The sequence below is a fragment of the Kickxella alabastrina genome (genome assembly GCF_025024165.1).
Source record: "Kickxella alabastrina strain RSA 675 chromosome Unknown BX661scaffold_14, whole genome shotgun sequence".
NCBI lineage: Eukaryota > Fungi > Kickxellomycota > Kickxellomycetes > Kickxellales > Kickxellaceae > Kickxella > Kickxella alabastrina.
The window spans coordinates 437,521-461,685 of record NW_026251485.1 but is presented as its reverse complement, the minus strand read 5'-3'; the positions used below and the strand labels follow the sequence as shown (position 1 = coordinate 461,685).

The 24,165-nt window shown below is 47.7% G+C and overlaps 8 protein-coding genes across 8 annotated transcripts; 3 read left to right on the top strand and 5 right to left on the bottom strand.

Moving 5' to 3' along the window:
* Window positions 1-359: 359 nt before the first annotated feature.
* BX661DRAFT_184003 (uncharacterized protein) lies at window positions 360-5,366 on the top strand. Its single transcript, XM_051536372.1, has one exon. It carries the CDS (start codon window positions 405-407, stop codon window positions 5,154-5,156), a length of 4,752 nt encoding a protein of 1,583 aa, XP_051391079.1. The 5' UTR covers window positions 360-404; the 3' UTR covers window positions 5,157-5,366.
* A 1,994-nt stretch (window positions 5,367-7,360) lies between these two features.
* BX661DRAFT_184002 (uncharacterized protein) lies at window positions 7,361-8,058 on the bottom strand. The gene has a single exon (XM_051536371.1). The coding sequence runs from the start codon at window positions 7,971-7,973 to the stop codon at window positions 7,599-7,601; it is 375 nt and encodes a 124-aa protein (XP_051391078.1). The 5' UTR covers window positions 7,974-8,058; the 3' UTR covers window positions 7,361-7,598.
* Window positions 8,059-10,855: 2,797 nt separating this feature from the next.
* Window positions 10,856-13,603, bottom strand: BX661DRAFT_184001 (actin interacting protein 3-domain-containing protein). The gene has a single exon (XM_051536370.1). It carries the CDS (start codon window positions 13,532-13,534, stop codon window positions 11,111-11,113), a length of 2,424 nt encoding a protein of 807 aa, XP_051391077.1. The 5' UTR covers window positions 13,535-13,603; the 3' UTR covers window positions 10,856-11,110.
* A 2-nt stretch (window positions 13,604-13,605) lies between these two features.
* Window positions 13,606-15,841, bottom strand: BX661DRAFT_184000 (uncharacterized protein). Its single transcript, XM_051536369.1, has 4 exons — window positions 15,365-15,841; window positions 14,938-15,338; window positions 14,526-14,870; window positions 13,606-14,490 (listed from the first exon to the last, which is right to left on the bottom strand). Exons 1-4 carry the CDS (start codon window positions 15,697-15,699, stop codon window positions 13,871-13,873), a joined length of 1,701 nt encoding a protein of 566 aa, XP_051391076.1. The 5' UTR covers window positions 15,700-15,841; the 3' UTR covers window positions 13,606-13,870.
* A 3,247-nt stretch (window positions 15,842-19,088) lies between these two features.
* BX661DRAFT_143937 (uncharacterized protein) lies at window positions 19,089-20,402 on the bottom strand (the record flags this gene model as incomplete). The annotated part of the gene is made up of 2 exons (XM_051533025.1): window positions 19,089-20,138; window positions 20,247-20,402. The coding sequence occupies 2 exons, from the start codon at window positions 20,400-20,402 to the stop codon at window positions 19,089-19,091; spliced, it is 1,206 nt and encodes a 401-aa protein (XP_051391075.1).
* Window positions 20,265-22,311, bottom strand: BX661DRAFT_154366 (uncharacterized protein). The gene is made up of 2 exons (XM_051533257.1): window positions 22,194-22,311; window positions 20,265-21,167 (listed from the first exon to the last, which is right to left on the bottom strand). The coding sequence occupies exons 1-2, from the start codon at window positions 22,282-22,284 to the stop codon at window positions 20,656-20,658; spliced, it is 603 nt and encodes a 200-aa protein (XP_051391074.1). The 5' UTR covers window positions 22,285-22,311; the 3' UTR covers window positions 20,265-20,655.
* A 563-nt stretch (window positions 22,312-22,874) lies between these two features.
* Window positions 22,875-23,444, top strand: BX661DRAFT_183991 (ER protein Pkr1-domain-containing protein). The gene has a single exon (XM_051536368.1). It carries the CDS (start codon window positions 22,923-22,925, stop codon window positions 23,280-23,282), a length of 360 nt encoding a protein of 119 aa, XP_051391073.1. The 5' UTR covers window positions 22,875-22,922; the 3' UTR covers window positions 23,283-23,444.
* Window positions 23,445-23,453: 9 nt separating this feature from the next.
* On the top strand, window positions 23,454-23,967 carry BX661DRAFT_183990 (uncharacterized protein). The gene has a single exon (XM_051536367.1). It carries the CDS (start codon window positions 23,515-23,517, stop codon window positions 23,737-23,739), a length of 225 nt encoding a protein of 74 aa, XP_051391072.1. The 5' UTR covers window positions 23,454-23,514; the 3' UTR covers window positions 23,740-23,967.
* The last annotated feature ends 198 nt before the right edge of the window (window positions 23,968-24,165 follow it).

Genomic DNA, 24,165 nt, shown 5'->3' with positions numbered 1-24,165 from the left:
CTGGCGGCAGCGCAATGGTGTCGGCAGCGCACACGCTGTTTGGCGCCCTGGCAACGGCCGCCGGCGATCAGGCGCGTGGTGTGTGCGTAGCGCGTAATGTGGCGCTTGCTCTGGCGCGCATCGCTGCGGACGACGCTGAGCTGGCGGCGCTGGCTGTCGGCATGTTGTGCGCGCCACGGTTTGTGGCGGCGCCGGCGCTGCTGCCGCTGGCGTTGCAGTGTGCGGCTGCCGTGGCGCCGGCCGCCGGCCGCACGGTGTTTGCCGACGTGGTTGCTGCGGCGCTCAAGCACGTGGATTTTGCTGATGGCGCCGATGGCGCGCGCACGGCGGCGGCGGCGGCGGCGCTGATGGATCTGGCGACGGGCGTTGGCGGGCGGCGCGCGCTGGCAGAGCCGTTCCTGGGCATGGCGCTGCGCGCGTTTGTCGACGCGTCGGTGGGCGTGCCGGCGCCGGCGCGGTTCCGGCGGCGCGCGCTGACGCCGCTGGCAGTGTTCCTGCCGGTGCTGGTGGCGCTGGTGGACGGCGGCAGCGGCGAGTGCGATGCAGACCTGGATTCTGATGCCGACACCCCGGACGCGCCGCCCGATACCGTCGACCTGTGGCGCGCGTTCTGGTTCCACGTGGTGGCTCGTGGGTACCTGGCAGACGCTGCGCACGTGGCAGCGTACGGCACGGCATTTGCGGCACTGGCGGCCAAGGCGCCGGCGCTGGTGCACGCATCGTCGGTCAACTACCTGGAGACTGAGCTGGCGTTCAGCTCGGTGTTGCAGCGCGATGCCAGCGCCAGCGACGCCAGCGTAGTGCGGCTGCGCGGCGCGCTCACAGCGCTGCTGCCAGCCACGTTGCACCCGGCTGTGCGCTCGCTGGGCTTTGCGCAGGCAGCGTTCCTGCTGTCGGTGCACGCGGTCGAGACTCTGCGCGCGCAGTCGGCCGGAAACTGCGCGCGCATGCTGCGGTACTTTGCGAATGCCGCCGTGGCGTCGTCGGCGCTGCTGCTGCCGGCCGTCGAGGCCGTTGCCGACCTGGTGGTGGCCGCTTATGTGCGTGAGACAACGACCCGCCGCTGGGCCATTGACAGCGCCCCGCCGCCGGCGGACGCCGCGGCCGGTCGCGTTAAGGCGCAGGTGCGCGAGCTGATGGTCGCCGCCTGCCACCACTTGGAGCTGGTCAGCCGGTGGGCGCAGCGCTTTGCCGACCGCATTCTGCTTGCCTTCCCGCAGGCGCTGCTGGACACATCCGTGATTGGCACGCTGCTGGAGCTGGTGCAGCTTGTGTGGAAGAGCTGCCGCGCTGCGCAAGACGACCAGTTTGTGCCGGTGTACTGGTTCACGTCACGCACGCTGGGCATTACGCTGCAGCTGCCGGACTCCATCGCGTACCGCAAGACGCTGTTTGCACGCGTGTCCGAGTGCGCGCGCCGCTGGCTGGAGCTGGCCGGCCGTGCTGCGCCAATGGAGCTCGAGACGCTGCTGCTGGCATACCTGGCTGCGCCCAGCGACGATGACCTTAACTGCGAGCCGCATGTTGGTCACGCTCTGGCGCTGGAGGTCGGTAATGCCATTCGCTATGGGCTGTCGCCGGCTGAGGACGCCGCCGATGTGCTTACGCCTAATGCGTCGCCGTTCACGTACCGCCTGGGGCTGCGCAGCTACCTGCGCGGCCACACACGCCGCGGCGAGGACCTCGCCGAGATCAAGCGCGAGCTGGCCGCCGTGTACGCGCAGGCCGTGGTGGGCCGGGCCGACACTGTCGGTTTGCCGCAGCCGGACATGCGGTCAATCACAAGCCGGCTGCACCAGGCGACGCACTCGGTTGTAGCAGCCGCATCCGTCGACCGCGAGCTCGTTCGGCTGCTCGTCTGGGTACCACTGACGCTGTTCGACGAGAGCATGATGCGCGCAGCCATGCACATGTGGACGACGCTGATTGTTGAGCGGCCGGCTGTCGAAGTGCTGCTGATGGTGGAGCTGACTGTGGCGTGGACGTGGCTGATCCAGCAGCACCGCGGGTTGTTCGCCCAGCGCTTCGAGCCCAAAAACCCGTTTGCCGCGCGCATGTCGTATACGCCATCGGACAAATCCGCGCGCGCCCGCGCCCATGCCTCTATTGCCTGCGCGCTTACCCCGCATTCGCTTCTGATTGAGTTCATCACTCAGCGGTTCGACTCCGTCAAGCACCTGCCGGACACGAACTTTAACGTTATCAACGCTACACTACGCATTCTGCAGGTGACTTTTGATAATGCCCCGAGGATCACGACGAATGCGCTGGCGCGCGCCCCGTTGTTTATGCTTGTGCAGCTTGGGTTTAAGCTGCTGAACTTGGGCTTTGAGGCAAGTCCGATTTTGGAGTGCACGCTGAGGCGAGGCTTGTACAGATTGGCTTTCCGCTGGTTTGCGCTGCCGCCCAGGTGGAGCTTTAGCGGGAGCAAGGTGTCGCTGGCCAGGGAGATCCGCATTCTCATCGACACATGCAATACGGTCAGTGCCGATTTCCCGCTAGCCGCCCTGCCCACCACCCCCACCGGAACCGGCACCGCTGCTGCTACTGCTACTGCCGGTCCGGGCTTGGCCGTCGATCCGGCAGTTTCGGCCAGCGTAACATCGCTTGCCGACCCCGACGACGCAGCCCAGGCAGCGGCCGCGCCCATCCTGGGAGTGTCCCGCGAGCAACTACGCCAACGCGCGCTAAGCAACCGGTCGCTACTGCTGCTGCTCTTAGAGAACGAGATCAGTCGCATGGCCACCTGGGCCAACCCAACCAGCCAACCACTGGACTACTTCCCAGACACCTCGCGGTTTACCCGCACAGCGGAGATGTCAGAGAGCGGATGGCAAAATGTGGTTTTAGACGCGTGGGTCGCGGATCCGGCACTGGCCGTGCAGCTGCTGCACCGCTTTTCGCACCCGATTATTCGTCGTGAACTCACTGGGCTTATCTGTCGGTTCCCAGGCGAGCTTGTTGATGAACCTGACGCGCTCCCGCTGCTTGTTGACCAGCTGCAATACTCCTCATCTTCTGCGGCTTCGACTGCCAGCGCAGCAACCGGTCTCGGTGGCACTGGCACTGGCGGCATCAGTGCCCCGGCGGCAGCTAGCAGTTTGTTTGGCAACTTGGGCAGTGCGCTGACCTTCCGTGAGCAAAAGTTCCTCCTGTACTGGACACCCGTGCCGCCAATCACATCAACAGTATACCTGGCGTCCAGCAATTTTGCACGCAACCCATTGGCGCTTCAGTACGCAATGCGTGCGCTTGAGAGTTTTCCTGTCGAAGTCACCTTCTTCTACATCCCGCAGCTCGTCCAGGCACTTCGGCACGATACTCTGGGCTACGTTGAGCGTGCAATCCTGTCCTCGGCGCAGATCTCGCAGCATTTCGCTCACCAGATTATCTGGAACATGAACGCGAATATGTTCAAGGACGAGGAGTCCCTGCAGCCAGATTCTCTGAAACCCGTGCTCGACCGGATTGTCCAACGGATTGTTAATTCCTTGAGTGGCGAAGACAGGGTGTACTATGAGAAGGAGTTTGCGTTTTTCGGAGAAGTTACGGGGATTTCCGGCAAGCTCAAGCCGTTTATTAAAAAGAGCAAGCCCGAGAAGAAGCGCAAGATTGATGAGGAGATGAGGAAGATTAAGGTGGAGCCTGGGGTTTACCTGCCGAGCAACCCGGATGGTACCGTGGTGGATATTGATTATGATAGTGGGAGGCCGCTGCAGAGTCATGCGAAGGCGCCGTTTATGGCTACTTTTATTATTAGTCGACCTAGGGATGCTGCCAATGACGAGGTGCAGGCGCTTTTGGAGGAGGAGGAGCGCACGGTTACGCCCTCGACAGATATCCCTGATGACAACGATGCCGATGCGGCGGAGGCAATACAGCTGCTGCCGGTTATTGGGGGCTCGCCATCGTTGGGTGCGCAGATCGGCATTGAGATTGCAAGGCCTGAGGACGACAACCAAGCTGATAATGATGCAGAGTCGGCGGCAACAGCAGCGGCAGCAACAGCTGTTTCTGAGCCTATTGATACTGGGTACTTGTCGTCCAAGCTAGCTATGACCAGGATTGAGGCGCGTCGGACTATTAGCTCAGCCATCAGTGATGCCCCAGATCTCATTGGCATTATGTCCCAACAACAGCAGCAGCATTCTGGAACCGGCAGTGGCCGGCCGAGTCGCGAGTATTCTGCCAACAGGGCATCCCGTCAGATCTCGTCTGTCCTGCCAACATCTTCTTCTTTGACGGAATCTACCAACCACTACCGTGGATCCACCGCTGAACAACTATCTGCGATGACCACAGAGATTGCCCAAACAGAGGATACTGCGAGGGAGACGGAGACAAAAATAGAGAACAAGGGCCAGGTTATTTCGCGACTCTCAGCGATTTTCAAAGTCGGCGACGACTGCCGGCAGGACGTCCTGGCTTTGCAGCTGATTGCTGTGTTTAAAAACATCTTTACCTCCTGCGGACTCGACCTTTACCTGTACCCGTACCGAGTTGTAGCCACAGCACCCGGCTGCGGCGTCATCGACGTCATCCCAAATTCTATTTCGCGGGACCAAATGGGCCGCGAAAAAGTTAATTCCCTCAGTGACTACTTTGCCACACGCTACCACGGTGTGGACTCCATTCAGTATCAACAGGCACGCAGTAACTTTGTACAGTCTCTCGCAGCATACTCTGTGCTCTCGTATCTTTTACAGTTCAAGGACCGGCATAACGGCAATATCATGTTGGACGACCAAGGACATATTGTGCATATTGATTTCGGGTTTATCTTGGATATTGCGCCTGGTGGGATTAATTTTGAGTCGGCGCCGTTTAAATTAACTACGGAGTATATTCAGGTAATGGGTGGATCGGCAGATGCTCAGCCTTATAGGTTGTTCTGCGAGTTGTGTATTAAGGCTTATTTGGCTAGTCGACCATATGCGGATAGGATTATTCAGATTGTCTCATTGATGTTGGACTCGGGGTTGCCTTGCTTTAAGGGTGAGAGTACTTTGGTTAAGTTGAAGGGAAGGTTTCAGTTGGAGAAGAATGAGAGGGAAGCGGCTGTGTTTATGGCGGAGCGGATTTCAGACTCGTATGAGAATAAGCGAACAGTGCTTTATGATCAGTTCCAGAAGGCTACCAATGGGATTCCTCACTGAAAAAAAGTAATTATCCTTTATTTTTATTTTTATTTTACACTTACAATTACCAAATCCGACACATTCATAACGTTGGGGAATAAAAAAGGTGGAGGAGTACAAGATATTGTGTATTTATATTCCCCAAAGTACATCTTTAAAAAAGGCAATATGTTATCAAAAGTTGAATATTGGTGTAGATGTGTTGCTGTTGGGAAAGATAGAAATAGCAAACATTGACTCTCTACAATTGTATCAAAAGAACAATTATTTCCTTCTATTCCTACCAACCTTTCTCGTTGGGCAATAAAAAGTATTTAGCCGGTATTTGTTGTTTGCGAGCAGCTTAAATACCTTTTTGGAGTAATAAAATAATACTTTGAACTGTTATCCCCTGCCACCTCTGTACTACTTTTTCTTTTGCACTACTGTGGAATAGAAAATATACCCAACTTTATCCCAAGAAAAATATGCTCTAGAAATTCATATAAAAGCCACCAACTTTCCGACATGTTTCACTACCTATTTCATCACCAAACAATAGCAACAGAAATAGCAACATTAGCCATGCAATCATTCACTCTCACTGTATCCACCAGCAACACTTGCGAACACGGGCAGGGATTCTGCTCATTATGCGGATGATTCAATCATAACGCTGATAAGTGCCCAAAGAAGGATAGTAAATAAATAAAAACCAACCATATTTAATACTTTAAAGGTCACAAATGGAATTAGAACACATGCGAGCAACTATCAAGCGAGGAAAGAATCAGCACGATGACACAGCCATGGTCGTTGGTTACTTTGAAATCCTCTTTTGAGTCTCTCATTAAAGCGCCAATGTATTTGCAAGGCCCATTTAAAGTGTGTGTCCTCAAGAATATTACTTCAGTATATCCGGCACTCGCAGCATTTAGTTGTACCCCTTGAACGATCATGTTCAAACAGCAAGTGCTTTACTAACAAAATTTCAACATTTAAAAACAAGTCTTGTTGTTTAATGTCTTTTTCTTGCTATTCATTACATGCATTTTTAGTTTAGGTTTGTATAGTTCTAAAAACACATAATAAATATTACTACATTAAGAAAATGAAACACTACGAAATGTAAAAAAAACTAATTTACCAATTGAATCTCGTGCTTGGCCTACATTATAAAACTAAAGTGCATAAAAAAGCGGTAAACACAAAAACAAAACCCATTCGAGCGAGCGAGCACATACACACAAATATAAAAGGGTGAAAGTTGAGTTTTCCATTTCCATGGTTGGTGTCAGAGTCTGTTTTCAATTCATGTTGCTCATCGTAGGTATTTTGATTACAGGAAATCTTGTAGAATATTTGTTACAATTTGATATAATCATCCTGCAACCACAAAAAGACGTCCTCAAAAGCCCTAAAATTATTGGGTGTGCCGGTCCCGACAGCCGAATTCAAGGTATAATTATTTTTTAACAATGCATGTATCTTAGATAAGGTAAATATAAAGCCGCATGCTGCATATGTATGCGCCGGCAATTTTTTTACCTGTTATTGGCAGCTATTTCTGAATTTTGAAGAAAGAACCCATGTATTGCTTGCCAAATTTGAAATATCTACAAAGTGCACACATCAAAATATATTTAAACGTTATATTTTTGCAATAACAATACAGCCGATACACTATTTTATTCTCAGCGGCCTGCGGGTACTCAGAGTGTTGCACATCTTTCTGAGCCTACAGAACATTATCTACATTCTGCGGCGCGCTCCTGATTTTTGCAAACCGGCTTTCTCCATTTCTGATATCACTCCAACTGTTGACGGCATGCTCAGCAACAGACTTCTGGAGCACATGGTGGATCTCAACGGTACTTTTGGAAGACATTAAAAGTTTGTCAAAATTCCTGACTCTGCCCACGCGCTGGAAGTGTCAATGCTCTCCAGCATTGTGCTGCTTGGGATTGCTTTCCCCAAACTTAAATTGATCAGTGGGAGCCGGCGTTCAGCGTGTGATGCCCAACATACATTTCAAGCCACTATCTTCCCTTTTCAAGCATCAAGATCACCATCATGGCCGCTATACACATTTCTGTTATTGCTGGCTGACATCAAGGAGCACCATGATATTTACAGCACTGCTCACACAGTGCTGCCCCCTTTTTCAGTTAAGTAATTTTTAAGACTTGAATATATCGATTTAGACCCACATTTTTATAGAGCACGACACAGCGGTCCAAAATCACCAAGCGCTAGAGGACATTGCCAGAACGGAGCGTTATGAACTCCATCCTGAGCGCATTAATGCTATTACCCTCAAACAGCATAGCATAGCAGTTTGGTTATACTTCTCCATTTAATAACCCCAATCCAATAACTATTTTTTAAATAAACTTTTGAGCCAAATTGATGTTTCTAAGCGAGTACTCAAAAAACGACTGCCACAGCAAATATTCTTACAAAAAATTACCAGTTTTATTTTTATTCTTGCTCGCCTTCCTCCATTTGTTCGTCCTCAGACTCGTTTCCATGACGACGATACTGACGATGTTCATCCCGGGTATCCTCGACTTCCTCTCCTTCATCTGCCTCCATATCCTCTCCTCCATTCTGCGAATCCAGAACAACCTCGCGAACATACAGGATATTATTGCAGCGAATCAGCAATTCTCCGGGAAGCTCACCTGTGGAATTTCCATCTTGAAATTCCTCTGCATTGATCAGTTGCATGTTCATGTACGAGTCGATGGATGCCAGCATGCCCTTGTATTCTTGGCCCCACTTTAGCCGTGCGATGATGGGCTTTCCGATAAGCGACTGCAGAAATGGCTTTGGGTTGACCGGTGTAAAACTCATGTTTAATAGCTTGCGTATGTAGTTGGGTTTGTGGTTGTGCGGTGGGTAAAAATACGAGGTAGGCTTGGATATATGAGAACGTACGCTGATGTGGGGGTTTTTATTAAAATAAAAAACGCGCAAGAAAATTTAAGGATAAACAAAGGCATCTGTTATATTGACCATCTATGGGCACAAAACAAGTAAAAGTCATGTGATAAATATCCCACTTTTTGTAATTATAAATACGAAGCGTTTGGCAAATTAAAGTTTAAATTATTTCTCGTTTTCGTTCTCAAAAAATATTTTTTGAACTTATTTTTGTTGATATTTCCTGTATTTTTATTCAAGTTTGCTGATGGCTGAATTATTTTTTAATATTCAGCGTAAAAAAACTCCAAATCAGCAAAAAAAGCAACCTTTCATCACCAAAAGCACATAACACACCAACACAACAATGCAAATAAACAAAAACGTCTGTCCAGTTTTTTTTATGAAACGGACCTCCACGGGAAAAGAGAGAAAAGTTTTTGTTGCCAAATGACAGAGGCGGAAAATGGTTATCCAAAAGGTGGATTCATATTATAGACCTCCCTTTTTCCTTTCTAATTATTCTTCCCCACACAGGATGTCTCACTAGCTCTTTTATTTTATGTTTGTCTCTGGGTCTAACATTTGCGTCTTGATATAAATTGCAATGATTGTATGAATACTGCACACAATTTAAACCACCTTTGGCGCCCTCTTAATTGTCCTGGTATTGGAACACAGGACATCGATATCATAAGTTTTAATAAAACTATCAAAGAGTTTGGTGACGGACGGATTATAGATATTTTGATAATTCTTTCAATTTTATTTGTTCTATTGTTTTTTATTTGTGCTTTTCATATTCGCTGTCATGCTGTGTTTAGTTTTATGTTTGCTACAATTATGCTCAGTAGGAATGATACACTTGAGCAGCACGGAATAACTCTATGACATAGTTTTTATCTGGAATCGAGCTCATTTGATAAAAAGAGTAAAAGTAAAGGAAACACCAGATTATGTTCCAAGTACTCGGGGAGCTTGGGAGGCCGTGAATGGCTCAGTAGATACTATGTTTGGCACTGGTCAGAGATTGTTTGAATTCACTGCAATTAGTATATTATGCTGGTATGAGGGCAACGTGCTCATATTCTGTATGCAGTACAGTAATCTATCTTTGAAAACATAAAGTCTATTGGCTGATGCCGATCAACTGATTAGCCAGTCTTGGCTGTTTAGCAACACAAACAATAAGTCACACAGTGACCAGAGCAATATGCTCTCTTCTCTTTACCTTTCGCAATGCATAGCACTTATTTATTAAATATACTTTATATCATTATAGTTTATCTACACGTTCATAGAACGTTCCTATATCCCAACAAAGCCATTCATAGCATGTGTAATTTTATATTGTGGTTTGACAAACTATTCGGCTAGTCCGAGAGCTTCCAGTTTTTGTCCCAACAATGGAAAATAAACAGCAATCCAAGGTTGTGAGGGTCGATGTGCCAGCTTTATAATTTTGACCTGTTTTCTAGTCTCTCTTCCGCGACCTCTCGGCGAGTAATAAAAAAACGAGAGAATAAAAACAATCCGCTTGGCTGCAAAGGTCGAGATATTTCTAGTTGATGCATGCTATGCTATTTGTTGTTGCATAGTATATCTTGAATTCGGCTGTCGGGACCGGCACACCCAATAATTTTAGGGCTTTTGAGGACGTCTTTTTGTGGTTGCAGGATGATTATATCAAATTGTAACAAATATTCTACAAGATTTCCTGTAATCAAAATACCTACGATGAGCAACATGAATTGAAAACAGACTCTGACACCAACCATGGAAATGGGAAACTCAACTTTCACCCTTTTATATTTGTGTGTATGTGCTCGCTCGCTCGAATGGGTTTTGTTTTTGTGTTTACCGCTTTTTTATGCACTTTAGTTTTATAATGTAGGCCAAGCACGAGATTCAATTGGTAAATTAGTTTTTTTTACATTTCGTAGTGTTTCATTTTCTTAATGTAGTAATATTTATTATGTGTTTTTAGAACTATACAAACCTAAACTAAAAATGCATGTAATGAATAGCAAGAAAAAGACATTAAACAACAAGACTTGTTTTTAAATGTTGAAATTTTGTTAGTAAAGCACTTGCTGTTTGAACATGATCGTTCAAGGGGTACAACTAAATGCTGCGAGTGCCGGATATACTGAAGTAATATTCTTGAGGACACACACTTTAAATGGGCCTTGCAAATACATTGGCGCTTTAATGAGAGACTCAAAAGAGGATTTCAAAGTAACCAACGACCATGGCTGTGTCATCGTGCTGATTCTTTCCTCGCTTGATAGTTGCTCGCATGTGTTCTAATTCCATTTGTGACCTTTAAAGTATTAAATATGGTTGGTTTTTATTTATTTACTATCCTTCTTTGGGCACTTATCAGCGTTATGATTGAATCATCCGCATAATGAGCAGAATCCCTGCCCGTGTTCGCAAGTGTTGCTGGTGGATACAGTGAGAGTGAATGATTGCATGGCTAATGTTGCTATTTCTGTTGCTATTGTTTGGTGATGAAATAGGTAGTGAAACATGTCGGAAAGTTGGTGGCTTTTATATGAATTTCTAGAGCATATTTTTCTTGGGATAAAGTTGGGTATATTTTCTATTCCACAGTAGTGCAAAAGAAAAAGTAGTACAGAGGTGGCAGGGGATAACAGTTCAAAGTATTATTTTATTACTCCAAAAAGGTATTTAAGCTGCTCGCAAACAACAAATACCGGCTAAATACTTTTTATTGCCCAACGAGAAAGGTTGGTAGGAATAGAAGGAAATAATTGTTCTTTTGATACAATTGTAGAGAGTCAATGTTTGCTATTTCTATCTTTCCCAACAGCAACACATCTACACCAATATTCAACTTTTGATAACATATTGCCTTTTTTAAAGATGTACTTTGGGGAATATAAATACACAATATCTTGTACTCCTCCACCTTTTTTATTCCCCAACGTTATGAATGTGTCGGATTTGGTAATTGTTTTATCTTTTCATGCTAAATTATTAACCATTACTTTATTCAATTAGTTTATGCTTCTTGCTTCGTGTATATTTTTAAAATGATATTCTTACTTCTTGCCTTGCTTGCGCTGGGCAAGTTTCGCCCGGCGTGCCTGCTCAGCCTCCTCCACACTCTTGAGCATTTCCTTCATGACCTCAACATCCTTCTCCGCCCTCCTGCGCTCCAACTCCTCAGTACCGCCAGTCTTACGAAGCTTGAGCAAAGTGACAAACTCCGACAGCTCCTCATCAAACTCGTTGACTTTAAATGCCAATTCCTGCTGGCGCAGCTTCTCCGCGGCCTCCAGGGCCTCCAGCCTCCGCGCATGGTCAATGTCAACGCAGGAAATCTGCATCAAAAAGTCCTTTTTCGCATCCACGGCCTCGTCGGCAGAGACTACGTCAATGAACTTGGCAGCAGCATTGCTGGCATAATCGCCCTTCGCCCGCTCCTCGAGCTTCAGGTCAATGATCTTATCGAGCTTATTAAGGACATCCCCTAAAATATTGTTGTCGTCGGCGAGCTCACCCAGCATCTGCTCAACGTCCTTGACAAAGCTTTGCTCCTTCAAGATATTCTGGAGCTCCTCCTCCCACGTGCGCTTCCAATCCGACCGAGTCTCATTGATAAACTTGATAAGCTTGCGCGTGCCAGACTCAATGCCCTTGCGCTCGGCATTGGCATTCTTCATAATGAGCGTCGAGGGGATAGAGCCACGCTGGGCCACGTCCTTGCGCATCCCCTGGATCATTGCATCCAGGTCCTCAAAGCGCACATTAAGCAACCGGTACTCGCTCTTCAGCATCGCCTTGCCCTCCTCAATGCGCACGCGCAGAAGGTTCGGGTGCCGGGAAACGTCGCTCTTGAGCTTGGCCAGCTCCGCCGACATGGCCTCCTTATCCTCGCTCGCGCGCGTCTCAGCCTCTCTGTGCGCCTGGCGCTCGATGGCCAGCGTCTGCTCGGCCCTCCGCAGTTTGTCCCTCAGCTCGTCCATCTCTGCCATGTGCACGGCTGGCAGGCTGGCGCTGCGCAAAAGCCCCGGCCGGGTCGCCTCTGTATCATCAAAGTCCATCGCAATGGCGGGTGCAGGGCTGACAAAGGCTGCGCTGGTCCTGTTGACAGCTGCTTGCGCCTTGACCGCTGCACTGAGGACTTCGTCTGTGTGCTTTTTGTAGTCTGCGGACGCCGCCCTTATCTCATCGCGCAGCTGCCCTGGGAGCTGCGACACGGTCTCAGAGAGCGCCTTGACAATGGATGCAAGGCTATCGAGTTCCTGCTGCGTTCGCAACTCCTTTCCACTCGCTTCCGCAGGTGCAATGTCAGGCGATCGGTCAGCTGCCTGCAAGGGCGATCCCACAGAGCGAGCGGCGTCGACGAGCGGTTGCGTCCGCCAGCTGAGCACCGACCCATCGACAACGTCGCGCGTGTCCTCGAGTTCGTAGAAAATGCCGGTTTTCGCGTCCTTGACATATATCGAGGGCAGAGCCTTGGGGTCCTCAGCCAAGCGGCCCTGGTACTTTTCGATAAACAGGTTCATGAGCGTCGTCATGGACGGCTGCTTCTCGACCAGCTTCGCGCGCTTCATGTCATCGCCAAGCTGCAAATAAACGCTGCCTGCTCGCTTGTCGCCGTTCTCATTGTCCTCGCCTGGCCCCATGCGGGTCTTGCTCATGTCAGCAATAATGTCGGCAATCTCGTCCCGCTCGGGCGACTGCGCCAGAATGGCCCTTACGGGGCTGGAGTAGCCAAACTCCACTCGCTGCGATGGATACAAGCGCTGCGGGGCGGGTGACTTGCGGGACGCGTCGCCCGGAATCAAGCGTGCACTGCTGAGGGCGCCAGTGGAGCCTGGGGACAAGCTCTCGCGGAGGGCTCGGGGCTCGTAGCCGGCCGACTGGTTGCTCGCCGTGCTGCCCCTGCGCGCAAACCGCTGCTGCTGCTGAAGCTGGTCCACCTGGCTAGCTACCGGCCTGTCCTCCTGCTCGTCCATGCGGTACTTGCGCACATTCACCGAGCGAGACGAATGGTAGTCGGTTTCCGGATACGACGTCACAATAGGCGGTAACGGCGGCGGCGGCGTGGCACGTGCGCCCTCTAGCTGCCCGGACCGGCGGTATGCATCATTCTGTGCGTAAAGGTCCGGTGTTCGCCTCTCGCTGGCATCCGGAATGTAGGGCTGCAGGTGCTGGGCCGCGTATGCGTTGTCTTCGAAGGCGCCAAGGTGAGCGCGTCTTAGGGAGCCCTGCGGTGGCCGTGGAATGGGCTGGTCGCTGCGCCCGTATGCCTGCCCACTGCTGACTGAGGTGCGTGTGCTTCGCAGACTGCCGTTAGCCACGCCGTAGTTTCCCGAGGCGTAGGCGTTTCCGTAATTGCGCTGCATTGAGGGCACCTGGCGTGTGTTCGGAGAGACGTAGCCTGAACCTGGGTGATGCTCGCGGGGCTCGGGTGACTGGCTGGCGTGGCCGCTGTAGTTTGTGTAGTCTCTGTTCATAATTTTTTGTTTCCACTATAGGTGTTTTAAATTGTAATTGTGACTATAAATTGAAGTTTTTTTGGAAAAGTCAGGAAATAAAAATAAGAATATGGAAAATTCATTTTGGCGGAGTTTCTCTTTTGAGGAATTTTTTGCTTGTTTTTCTGGCCTGCTCCCCATTATTCTATCTTAATTGCAGATGGGCGCTAAAATAGACAAAAAAGTATGCATTTAGGCATTTGCGCAGAAAAGTATTGTATTGTCTACTTTCGCCACTGCCATCCAAATACCGCTTTTTTTCCTAAAGCAGTAAAGTGGGAAACAGGACTTTTTCCTAGTGCTAATGACCGCAAGCTAAATCAAACAGACACCCTCGACCGCGCACGCGTCTTCTCCTCTAATGTGCACATCCAACCTGAATGTCTCGACGACGCCAGCAGCCCAGATAAACTTTTCCGACGTAAAGGCCTCCACCGGGAACACCTCCGGGAAGTGCTCCGTCAGCAGTGGGAACAGCGAGTCATAAATCTTGCCCATCTCCATCATCATCTCCCCATACGACTCGATAACCTGTGGATCCTCTTCAAACATGAGCATCGGGTGCCTGAACGTCCTGAGTCGCGCTGCTGCCGCATGCCACGGTGACTCGGGCAAAGCTAGAGCTCGTAGTACAAACAGAACAATGGTGACGTCTTCTTCGATATCCACCTGCGAGAGCGCATCAGCAAATTCGATGTCCTGTGCGAACGACTCGGGCGTAATCAGGACACGACTCAGGAACTTGTCCTGCAACTCGTCGGAAGTCAGGGGATTGGAGCGCAGGCGTTTTGCTGGCTGGGTGGATTCGGGGCTAGTGCATTCCGAGTCGTGTGCGTACCACGGAAGCGACTGCGACGTATGTGGCAAGTGGCAGGCAAAATGTATCAAGCTCTCCTCATCGGTCATCAGTCGCGCAATGGTAGAACGCAGTATGGCTCCAATTTCGGACCGATAGAGCCGCGCCACCGACGCTTCTCTGAGTCTTTCTCATCCTTCTCCTCCTCACCCTCGCCCTCCTTCTTGTTGTCTTTGTCGTCGTCCACAGGCGCCTTTGCATCCTCAAACACCTGGAGCTTTTTCTGCAGCAAAAACACCAACAAGTACCGGGCGCAAAGCTCATTGTGCATACCAATATACTGCAGACTGGGCCGCACCTCCCACATGCCAGCTTTCAGCCGCCGGTGGGCGTAATAGACGTCGACGTCGCTCATTGCCATGACACGCAGCATTGGCAGGAGATCGTGCGGCAGCTCGCCGGCCTGGATAAAATGGTCGCACGAGTCTATGCCAGCAGCCACCAGAAGCTCTCTTTCATCTCGTATTGCGGATCCTCTCTGTAGTTCAGCTTGATATGAAAGTAGCTGAATGGGTTTTCGGCACACAGAATCCGTAGCCGACCATCAGCTCCTCGTTTGATTTTGGCCCGTAGTTATTGAACACCTGATCGCCCTTTTCCATCACTGCCCCAGTGACAAACTCCACCCCATCATTGGTCGACACCCAGGACACCTTGCGCTTCGGCAGGTGGTTCAACATGTCCAGCAATGGCAGCAGCACCTCTATGCTCGACGTGTGCTGCTCATACCCTTGCACCAGCGCCTTAGGAAACGACCTCGAGGACACCACGCTGGCCGCCCACATGTAGTTTTCAAATGTCAGTATATTCTCAGGCACCTTCCCTGCCACCGCATTGACAGCCAACCGATGCTCTGCAGCGTACTTCTCCCTCCTTTCCTCTACGGCAAACTCCACGGGAGTGCCCCTCAACAGCTGCATTTCGACACTGTTGAACTGTAAGGGTGTGTGAACTCTGCGGGCAAAATGTCAATATACGGTTTCCAGAATGAGTTTGCAGAGACATATCGCTCATGGATTAGGAATGCTGAGAGGAGGGCACGGCCAGTTAGGCCGCAGTCACCAGCTTGCTCAGGACTACTCAGTATGGCTTGGCAGACTTTGCCCGTGATAGCCAGGTTGTGCGGGATGTAAGCGTAGGGCTGGTTGGCATTGATCTCTTTGAGCGTGTAAACACCGTTACCATCTGCGCCAGCATCGCGCAGCTCGATTTGGCTGATATCAGCGCCGTTGTCATTTAGCCATTTGACAAACACTGCCAGCTTGGAACTATTACTTGTAGTCTCCATATTTAAAAAAGCTGGGTAAAAAGGAATATGTTTTTCATGATTGGAAAAAGATGAAAGAAAAAAACTAGCCTACACTTTTTATAGGCGGTGCATATCTGCCTCACTCTCCCCTTTTGGGTTTCATGTGAACAGAATAAATCGGGAATATTAAATTTTTTCAGTGCATATTATATATCTTTATGCAAATAGAAATTTTGGTATTCGAGTAGCACGGAAAAGTATTTAGATATTTAAAGGTATATTTGACAAGCATAAGCATTGCCCAATATAATATTGTATATTGATAAATATAAGAAACGCATGAAAAATTGCCATTTGCTTTAGAATATACTGAGAATTCATGAATAATGTTTATTGTTTATAAAAATGCAAAGAAAAAACTCCAATTTTAAAACAAACTTAAAAATGAAACCAATGTTCAACAATTTTTCAAGCTATATCAATATACAATGTATAAATGGCTTTCCATAATGTTTATACTAAATCTAACTGCATATGCATGAACACCAATTTTTAGCATTAAAATCAGCGTTTGTGAGAAGGCTATTTTTAACATATTAATAAATCTTATAATAAATTACCAAAATTCCTTAGGGAGGCCTCCTATTGAGTCCTCCCTAATTGCCTTTTTATAGGCAATTTAAAACTTTCTCAAATACCACTGTATAATTTGCCTATTCGTAATTAATGCAGTAATCTCGTGGCCTTTCGGCTCAAATGAGCTTATGCGATGATCTGTTTCCCCATCACAGTTTGATTCTAAACTGGTTTTAGAATATGAATCTGAACTAGACTCGGACATTGGGTCTGACTTTGGCACAAATCATGCCGAGCCAGGTGAGTGAGTCCAAGGTGCCAGTAGCATTGTCTGCCGAAATGTTGGCACTTTCAGTGGCTCAAATTAATTATGGTTTTTGTGCGACAAGTAATTTAATATCCGAGCTCCTTTGGATTTATACTTAAAACATATATTTATGTTATGTGCTTATATCTAAAAAGCAATGCTATGAAATAAAAAAGGCATTCAAAAAACTGCCATACACTGTTTGAATTGAGTAGCTATGATTTGCTGGTAAATATATTAGGACTGTTATGAGTGGGAGGTGAGCACTACTGTGATACAAGGAATTGTGGCTTGTCTCTGGCGATTGATTATGAATCAATCGCTAGTTAATTCCCTACTTGGATATGCGGGAATTCATACGCACACATAAATACTAATGAATATGAACAGTGGAGGCTGTTCATCCCTTAGCTTTCTTTTAGTTCATTTTTGTTGAATATATATATTTTTAACGTAACATAATGCCTCCCTAATTTGCGCCTGCATGATCCAATTAGTGTCCTACCAATCGGCACACAGGTGGAAACCTGTTTTGCGATTCTCGACCTCAACATCCACTTCCATATCTTCAGCCTGTGCAACAGTGTCAAATATGCCATTGATTTACAATTTCAAAATAAAAATAAAAAATGACAATACCTGATTAAAAGTGCAAAAACTTATTCCACCAAGTAAAAATCATGTCACCAAGCACGCGCCGCTTGGCTTTTGTGAAAGGTATGTGCCCAGTTCATTGTCTCCACCTAATAACGGGTATGGCAGATACAATACCAATGATACCAGCAAATGACTGGATTATGCACTTGCAGAAATCCAATTGCAAGTGTTCTGTCTTTCAGATACGTGTTTTTTTTGCAGTATGTGTACTGGTCTGTGCATTCTAAAAATCCCTTGGTCCTCGCATGCCTTGAACTTATTTTTTAGTGAAAATACTATTACCTATTGTTATACAGCCCGAGGATATGGAGGTAGACGTTGAGGGAAAAAAATCATGAGACAGATTCCTGCCAGCTTGCTGATAGATCTGATACTGACCAAATTACAGGGGACTAGATCAGACGCCACTGTTCACATCCAGATATACTGCCTGTCTCAAAATAGACGCGCTGAGCGCACGAATACAGATACGCCAATAATGCGATATCAGAGACCCGGGTTACGTTCATAAGAACCAGTTCTCACGAACGAAGCACATAACTGCCAGTGTGTGCCACAAAGATATTGAGATACATATATAGGATGGGGTCGGCGATAGCAGCACTTTAGAAACACTAGTGATAAAACTCTTTATAATTTAATAACTATCCCTTTAACGCTATTGTAATAGTGCTCCCCACACCCCCTTCTACATAACACTATTAGCTTTATTTAGCTAACTTAGGGCAGTCACGAGTCTTGTGTGCAAATGACCCACATTGGCAGCACATATTAGCGTGGCTAACATTGTTGGATGTAGTATGCATTGCTTGGGTTTGGATATGTCTTGGTAGAGGTGCTACTAATGTGTGGTGTAAATGTTGCAAATGTTGTTTTTGTTGATGAACACAGCAGCTGAAAAGTTTCCAGGGAAACCGCGCGTTTTATACGATATTCATATGCGCATTAGCTACGCTGGACACGCCATGTTTTGGAGAGATAAATAGAGAAAAATACAAAATATTTCCAACACCCAAGCACGTCATTTGACATTAATTAATACTTCTCATTAAACAAATCGATGGCATGTTTCAGAACACATGCTCATTATAATCAAAAGGCTGCTTTGCGCGCATCGCCAAGGAATTGGCACAGACAAAAATGGCGTTAACATATTGAATTCTAATGTGGAAAGGCCGGATTGAGTAAGTAAAGTTGTTAAAAAAAGTAGACGAAAACCCCAGCACCGCAGTGCGCTAATTTAATAAACAACAGGCGGAATACATCACTTTAAGCTTGATTTGCGGATAAATTAAAAATAAAGACTGCCATTAGCTGAATTTCTTTTCGGCGCTTGCCTTTGTACTGAATTTGTTGGGTATTTGCATAATACACCCTAATTTTTAATTAATTGCAACGTGTGTGTGTGTGCTGACTGCAGCTTAGTGACTTGAGCTTTGAATTCGCGTAAATTAAGAATTCTCGAAAAAAGGTGAATTCAGTATTAATTTAATCTGCTAAAACGCAGTCAACATCGTTGAAAATTTGCATTCTGCTCACCAAATAATTTAATGATAATTTAATAATAGAAGAAAGCATAAATGAGAATATAGATACATTCAGAAGAAAACGTGAGATGTGGGAGGGTCAATTGCCCGTTTCTTATGTTAAGGATTTTTACGATTAATCAATGCCTTCGGATTTGATCAACGAAATCAGCAAGTGAAAGGGTTTTGGCAATGTAACCATTTGCAGTTGTGGTTGTTTTTGTTCGGTCTATTTGTATTAATTGAAAAAAGTGATAAAATTTTGGAAGCAGGGCACGCCTACATGTTAAGGTGCATAAGGTGAGGTGCTGAGCTGCGGTGAATGGTGGCGAAGAGTCTGTTTGGAATATTTTGATACACGCTTACATGACGATGCAGCTGGTTCCATCGCCGTCCTCCTTGCTCTTATCCTTGTTCAGAAGGCCCATGCGCTTCTTTCCCTTGCCAGAAACGCCCTTTTGGCGCTTTTGCGTGACGTGGCGACGCAATGCGGCGGTGGACTCGGTGGTGACACCGACTACACCCTTGTTAAGACGCTCTTTAGCCTCCTCGCTGCCAGCTGCCGCGGCGCGCTCGTACCACTCGTTGGCGCGGTTGATGTCCATGTCGCAGCCAATGCCCATCTCGTAGTAGTAGCCCATGGCGTACATGGCGCGGGTTAAGCCCTGCTGCGCCGCACGGTGACCCCAGTCAAAGGCCAGCCGGTCGTCGATCGGAATGCCCTCGCCTCCAGACAGGTACCAGCCCGACAGCGCCATTTGTGCCTTTGCATTGTCCTGCTCGGCCGCCAGCTGGTAGTAGTGGGTTGACGACAGTGGGTCGACGGGGAAGCTGTGGTCGCCAAATTCAAACAGCAGACCAAGCTGGTACTGCGCCTCCATTGAGCCCAGGCGCGCAGCCTTGTCTAAAAGCTTCTGTGCCTCCTCAGCATCGTAAAAAAGCACATCGTATATGGACTGGTCTGGGTAAATTCCCAGGTACATCTGACCGAGCATCAGCGTGCCATCCGGGCATTCAGCAGTTGCCAGCTCTGCCGAGCGCCGCAGGTACACCAACGCCTGCTTAACATTGGCCTTCTTGTGGAAGTCGCCATCAAGGAACACCTTAGCCATGCGGAAGTTCGCCGACACATCGCCCAGCGCCGCTGCCATCTGATAGTACGAGAAGGCGCGGCTACCACTCTTGCGCTCTTCCTGGTACACGGCAACCCTGTAAGCTGCCGAAGCGTGGTGGTTCTTGGCCGCGTAAGTAAACAGCTGGATGGCCTTGGCCTTGTCCTCTTCAATACCGTAGGTGCCGGTTTCGAACCACGTGCCGGCAATGTAGGACGCTTCAGTGTTGCCCTTGCGCTGCAGGTGCTTGATCCAGTACACGGCTTCGGCGATCAGTTTTTCGCGGTTCTCAGGGTCGATCTCCGACGCCTGCTGTCCGAGCGGCAGCGATGCCGTGCTGTCGGAAGAGCCGCCCAGGAAGCCGCCGCCCATCACGTCATTTCCTGGGAAATAAATCGAGTACGTGACATTGGCCTCTTCGCGCACCAATGGGTCCTCCAGGTTCTCAATCGACTGAATCAGGAACTTTGCATATTCTAACTGGATCCGCTCATCCTGCGTCTTTTTGGCTGCTTCGCGGTACATGTCCAGTCCATTATTTCCAGCGACCAGGGTGCGCGACATGCGCTTGTTCGTTGCGCTGTTCAGGCCGTACATGCTGTTGCGGCCCAGCGAGGTCTGCGAGCTCGAATATATCGAGTTGCGCGAGTAAGTCAAAAATGGGTTGGGATCAGCCCCGTTGCTCGGTCCCAGGCTCGAGCGTCCTGGGCGGACACGAGGACGTGGTTGCGGTACATATTCCATGCTAGTTTTCCCCGTCAGCTTGGGCTGTGATAGGGACTGGTGCAGGCCGATACTATTGGCACATTGTCGCCCATCAGGTCGTTGCTATCCAGGCTGCCCTCGTCGATACTCGACGCGCTGCTGTCCACATTAGCGCAGGGTTCGCCTGGTATTTGTTGCTGGCATCGGGGTACTGGCCGCCCGCGGGGGCGTTCGGGTTGACGTTTTGGTAGTGGCTGTAGCCCTGGTCGTCAAACCCGCTACTGACATCTGCCCCGAACTCGGCATTGTTTGGACCGTTTGCCAGATGTACATTGTTTTGGACGTTGCTCGTGTGTGGTACGGCCGGCTGTGGGTATGCGCTGGCGTTGGTGGCAGCCAACGCGACATCGTAGTAATCGTGTCTAGTGCTGATTGCGCGCTTTGCATGCTCATGCGCGAGAGTTCTGCGATAGGTGGTTGGAGGTAATCCCCTGGGTGTTGGGCCTGGCCCTGCTGCTGCTGGCTGTTTGTATTTGCCATCGATATTATTATGTGCTACCGGGTCACCGAGTGTTGAGAGAAGAGGGTGGGTCTTTATAAAAAACCAACGCGAACAAGCTTGATCTACTGTTCGAATAAGGATAAAAATGGGGACGAAAGATGAAGTTGCGTATCCAAAGAAGAAAAAAGAAAATGAGTATAGTAGCCAAAAAAGAAGGGGGGATGAAATGTAGCTATGATAAAGAGAGAGGAAACAAGAGAGAAAAATAGAGCGGCAAGACAATACTAAAAGTCGTTGTTTCCGAGTGGGTGGCGTGGTTCTTGTCAAGTCAGTTGGCTAGCGATGAGCAATGGAAAATTAAAATTTTGATGTTGGCAGCTCTTGTTGTTGTTTGGGGTTTTTACTTCTTTTTATAAGCCAGTGGCGCCAGCGAAATAATAGTAAATCGCGCTATTTTTAAATATCACAAGGCTCAAGCAAAAATATATAAAGGAGAGTTCAAAAAAACAAACAGAATAAATTATTAATAGAAGCTTTGTTGAGGAGTGCAAAAGAATGCAGGCAGCTTGAAAGAATAAAATATGTGAATGTTTTTGTTTTTTGTCGAACTTGTTGGCCTGTTCGAATGCGGCAAAAGCAGCAAACAGAAATGTGAGCTTTATTTATGTGGCCGAGCGCTCTGCATTCGGCGTCGGATTTAAAAGGGTATGGTTCACGTAAGGGTCTCTTTTGGCAGCCAAATCCAAATTCTGCTTCTGTGCCATTCCCGAAGCATGCAGTTGGGGTTTTAAAAGCATGACCCGTGTACCACACGCCCTGTGCCCTGGTCCCCCCGATGACCAGCGCCCCCAGTTTCTGTAAAGGCACATGGTCCCAGTACTTTGGGTCTAGAAAAGGGATAAACAGCGGGTGGTGCAGGCGATAAATGGGCTGAAAATAGAAATAATATAAGGTGGGCGTGTTGAGGTGCAGTAGCACTTAAAATCAAGTACATAAAAGTTAGCAGGGGTTTCGCTACTGAATTCAAAGCGCGCAATTTGTCGTTGTAGTGGCTACCGGGTGAAAAGATAAAATATGGAGCGAGGATGTACATGATACTCATTCAGCAGTATCCGTGGAATAATCCAAGGCGTAAGGGGGCGACTTACTCTGTGGTTTGTAGCGGGCTTGCAAAATATAAGGTATGAGAGGATAATAGCGCTCAGGTGGAAAAAAATAGTGGAAAAGCAATGCAACCATACAAAAAATTGGGTTTATTGGATCTTTAGAGCGCAAAGCTCCATGTTTATTTGGTCACACTCGTATAGTTTGGTTGGCTGTCAATTTTTCGTACTCTTTAAAAAAATATCTTTATTTTCGAGTTCATTGGCTGCAAAATTTAACAGACTTTTACTTGACAAAAGTCGTGGGAACATGTCACGGGGAATGGGGGTATTTGTGCTCTTTTTCGTGACATTTTCTTCAGAATGTCTTCTCTACCATGTTCGACATAAAAGAAGCGTACGAACGCGCGATTTGGCCTGGTTAATTAGTCCGTATAAAATAGAAGGATGTCAAGCGTTACAAGTTTTAGCAGCGGGTGTTTGAACTTTGTCGACATTGTCACATCAAAGACATGAATAAGATGAAAGAAATATTGTGTTTGTTTGAAATTTTGCAATTATGCAGTTATTGTTCGCTTGGTTGGTCGCTTGCTTTGTTGTTGCTGCTGCTTCATTTTAAAGCGCGGGCGCGGTACTTAATCAGAAAACCAACCATAATATTATGCTGCAGTGCATCCATTCCCATTCGCACGTTGATTTGCAATCTTGGCCACTCATTTATCAACAACTTTTTTTTGCATCATTAGATTCAAACTCACACTTTTTATACAAGCAATGACATCAGCAACCCAGGCGGGCAACGCGCCGCAAAAGAGCACCGGCATTCTTCAGGACGTCATCAATTCGATATTTGAGCCGGGAGTTAACCGTGGTGTGCTTGTGGTCATGAACTGTGCATTTGCAGGTCTGTTTCTGATTCTTTTCTACCTTGTTATCGCCACTCGCTTCAACATCCACGTGTGCGCTTTGACAGTAATTGCTGGACTTTTGTTTGCGTCTATTCAGTGGTTCATCAAGGAGCTTTCTGCCAGCAGGGCTAATTCCCCAACGTCTGAGGATAAAAAGCCGGACGACAAGCCGACATCAAAGTCAAAGGCCAGCTCGGTTAAGAAGAACAAGCACAAGAAACTCTAAAAATGTTTTTACGATTTAATTTTTTAGTTTGGTGCCACTTATGAATATAAATGGTGTTATTCTGCCTAAATCATGCATTTAAAGCAGTTATACTTGTCTTCTCAATTGCATAAAATACATTATCGCACTCTCATATCGTGTATTAAATATATTATAATAAATACTTTCAGTCTTCAATTCCAGCGTTGCTATCATTACTGGCATTGTCGCCTGTACTCATGTTGGTGCCGATATGGTGCCATTATCTGCGCCACCCTCCTTGTCTTCGTTTCTAATAATTCCGCCGATAATTGGCACGTTATTTCCCATATCACTATCGAAAAAGTCCAAGATTGTCCTGCCCGCGATTAGGCCTGCAGCCGCTCCAGCAAACCTTCCTCCCAGGAAGCTCGATGCACCTGTGATAATACCCAATGCAGGAACCAAATTGACAACAGGCCTGAATAATGCGGGATAAGAAATAGCTACACTTGCACCAACGCTGACCACTCCGGATACGCCCGAGGCGATTGGCTCATCGGCACCGATCTTGTAGTAATCGTTTTGACAATAGGTGCGCCAATGACAGCATGTGTGAGAACCGGTATAGCGGCAATATAGCTAATTTTCATTATTGTTATATACTATATACTATATATTATATAGAAAAATAGAGGTAATAGAGGTAATAATATACATGGGCCTGAAAAGAGCGGAAAATAAAATTTATAGAAAATAAAATTTAAAGGGTTCTGGAATTTTTTTCTTCAACTCTTGGTCTACTTTCTTTTTCATATATTAATTCGGCAAAATACGATTCGGGCGTGAGGCGTAGACATACGCAGGCACTCTGAAAAATATGCATAATCAGCATGCACATTTACGCCAATAGCCAGATTAATAA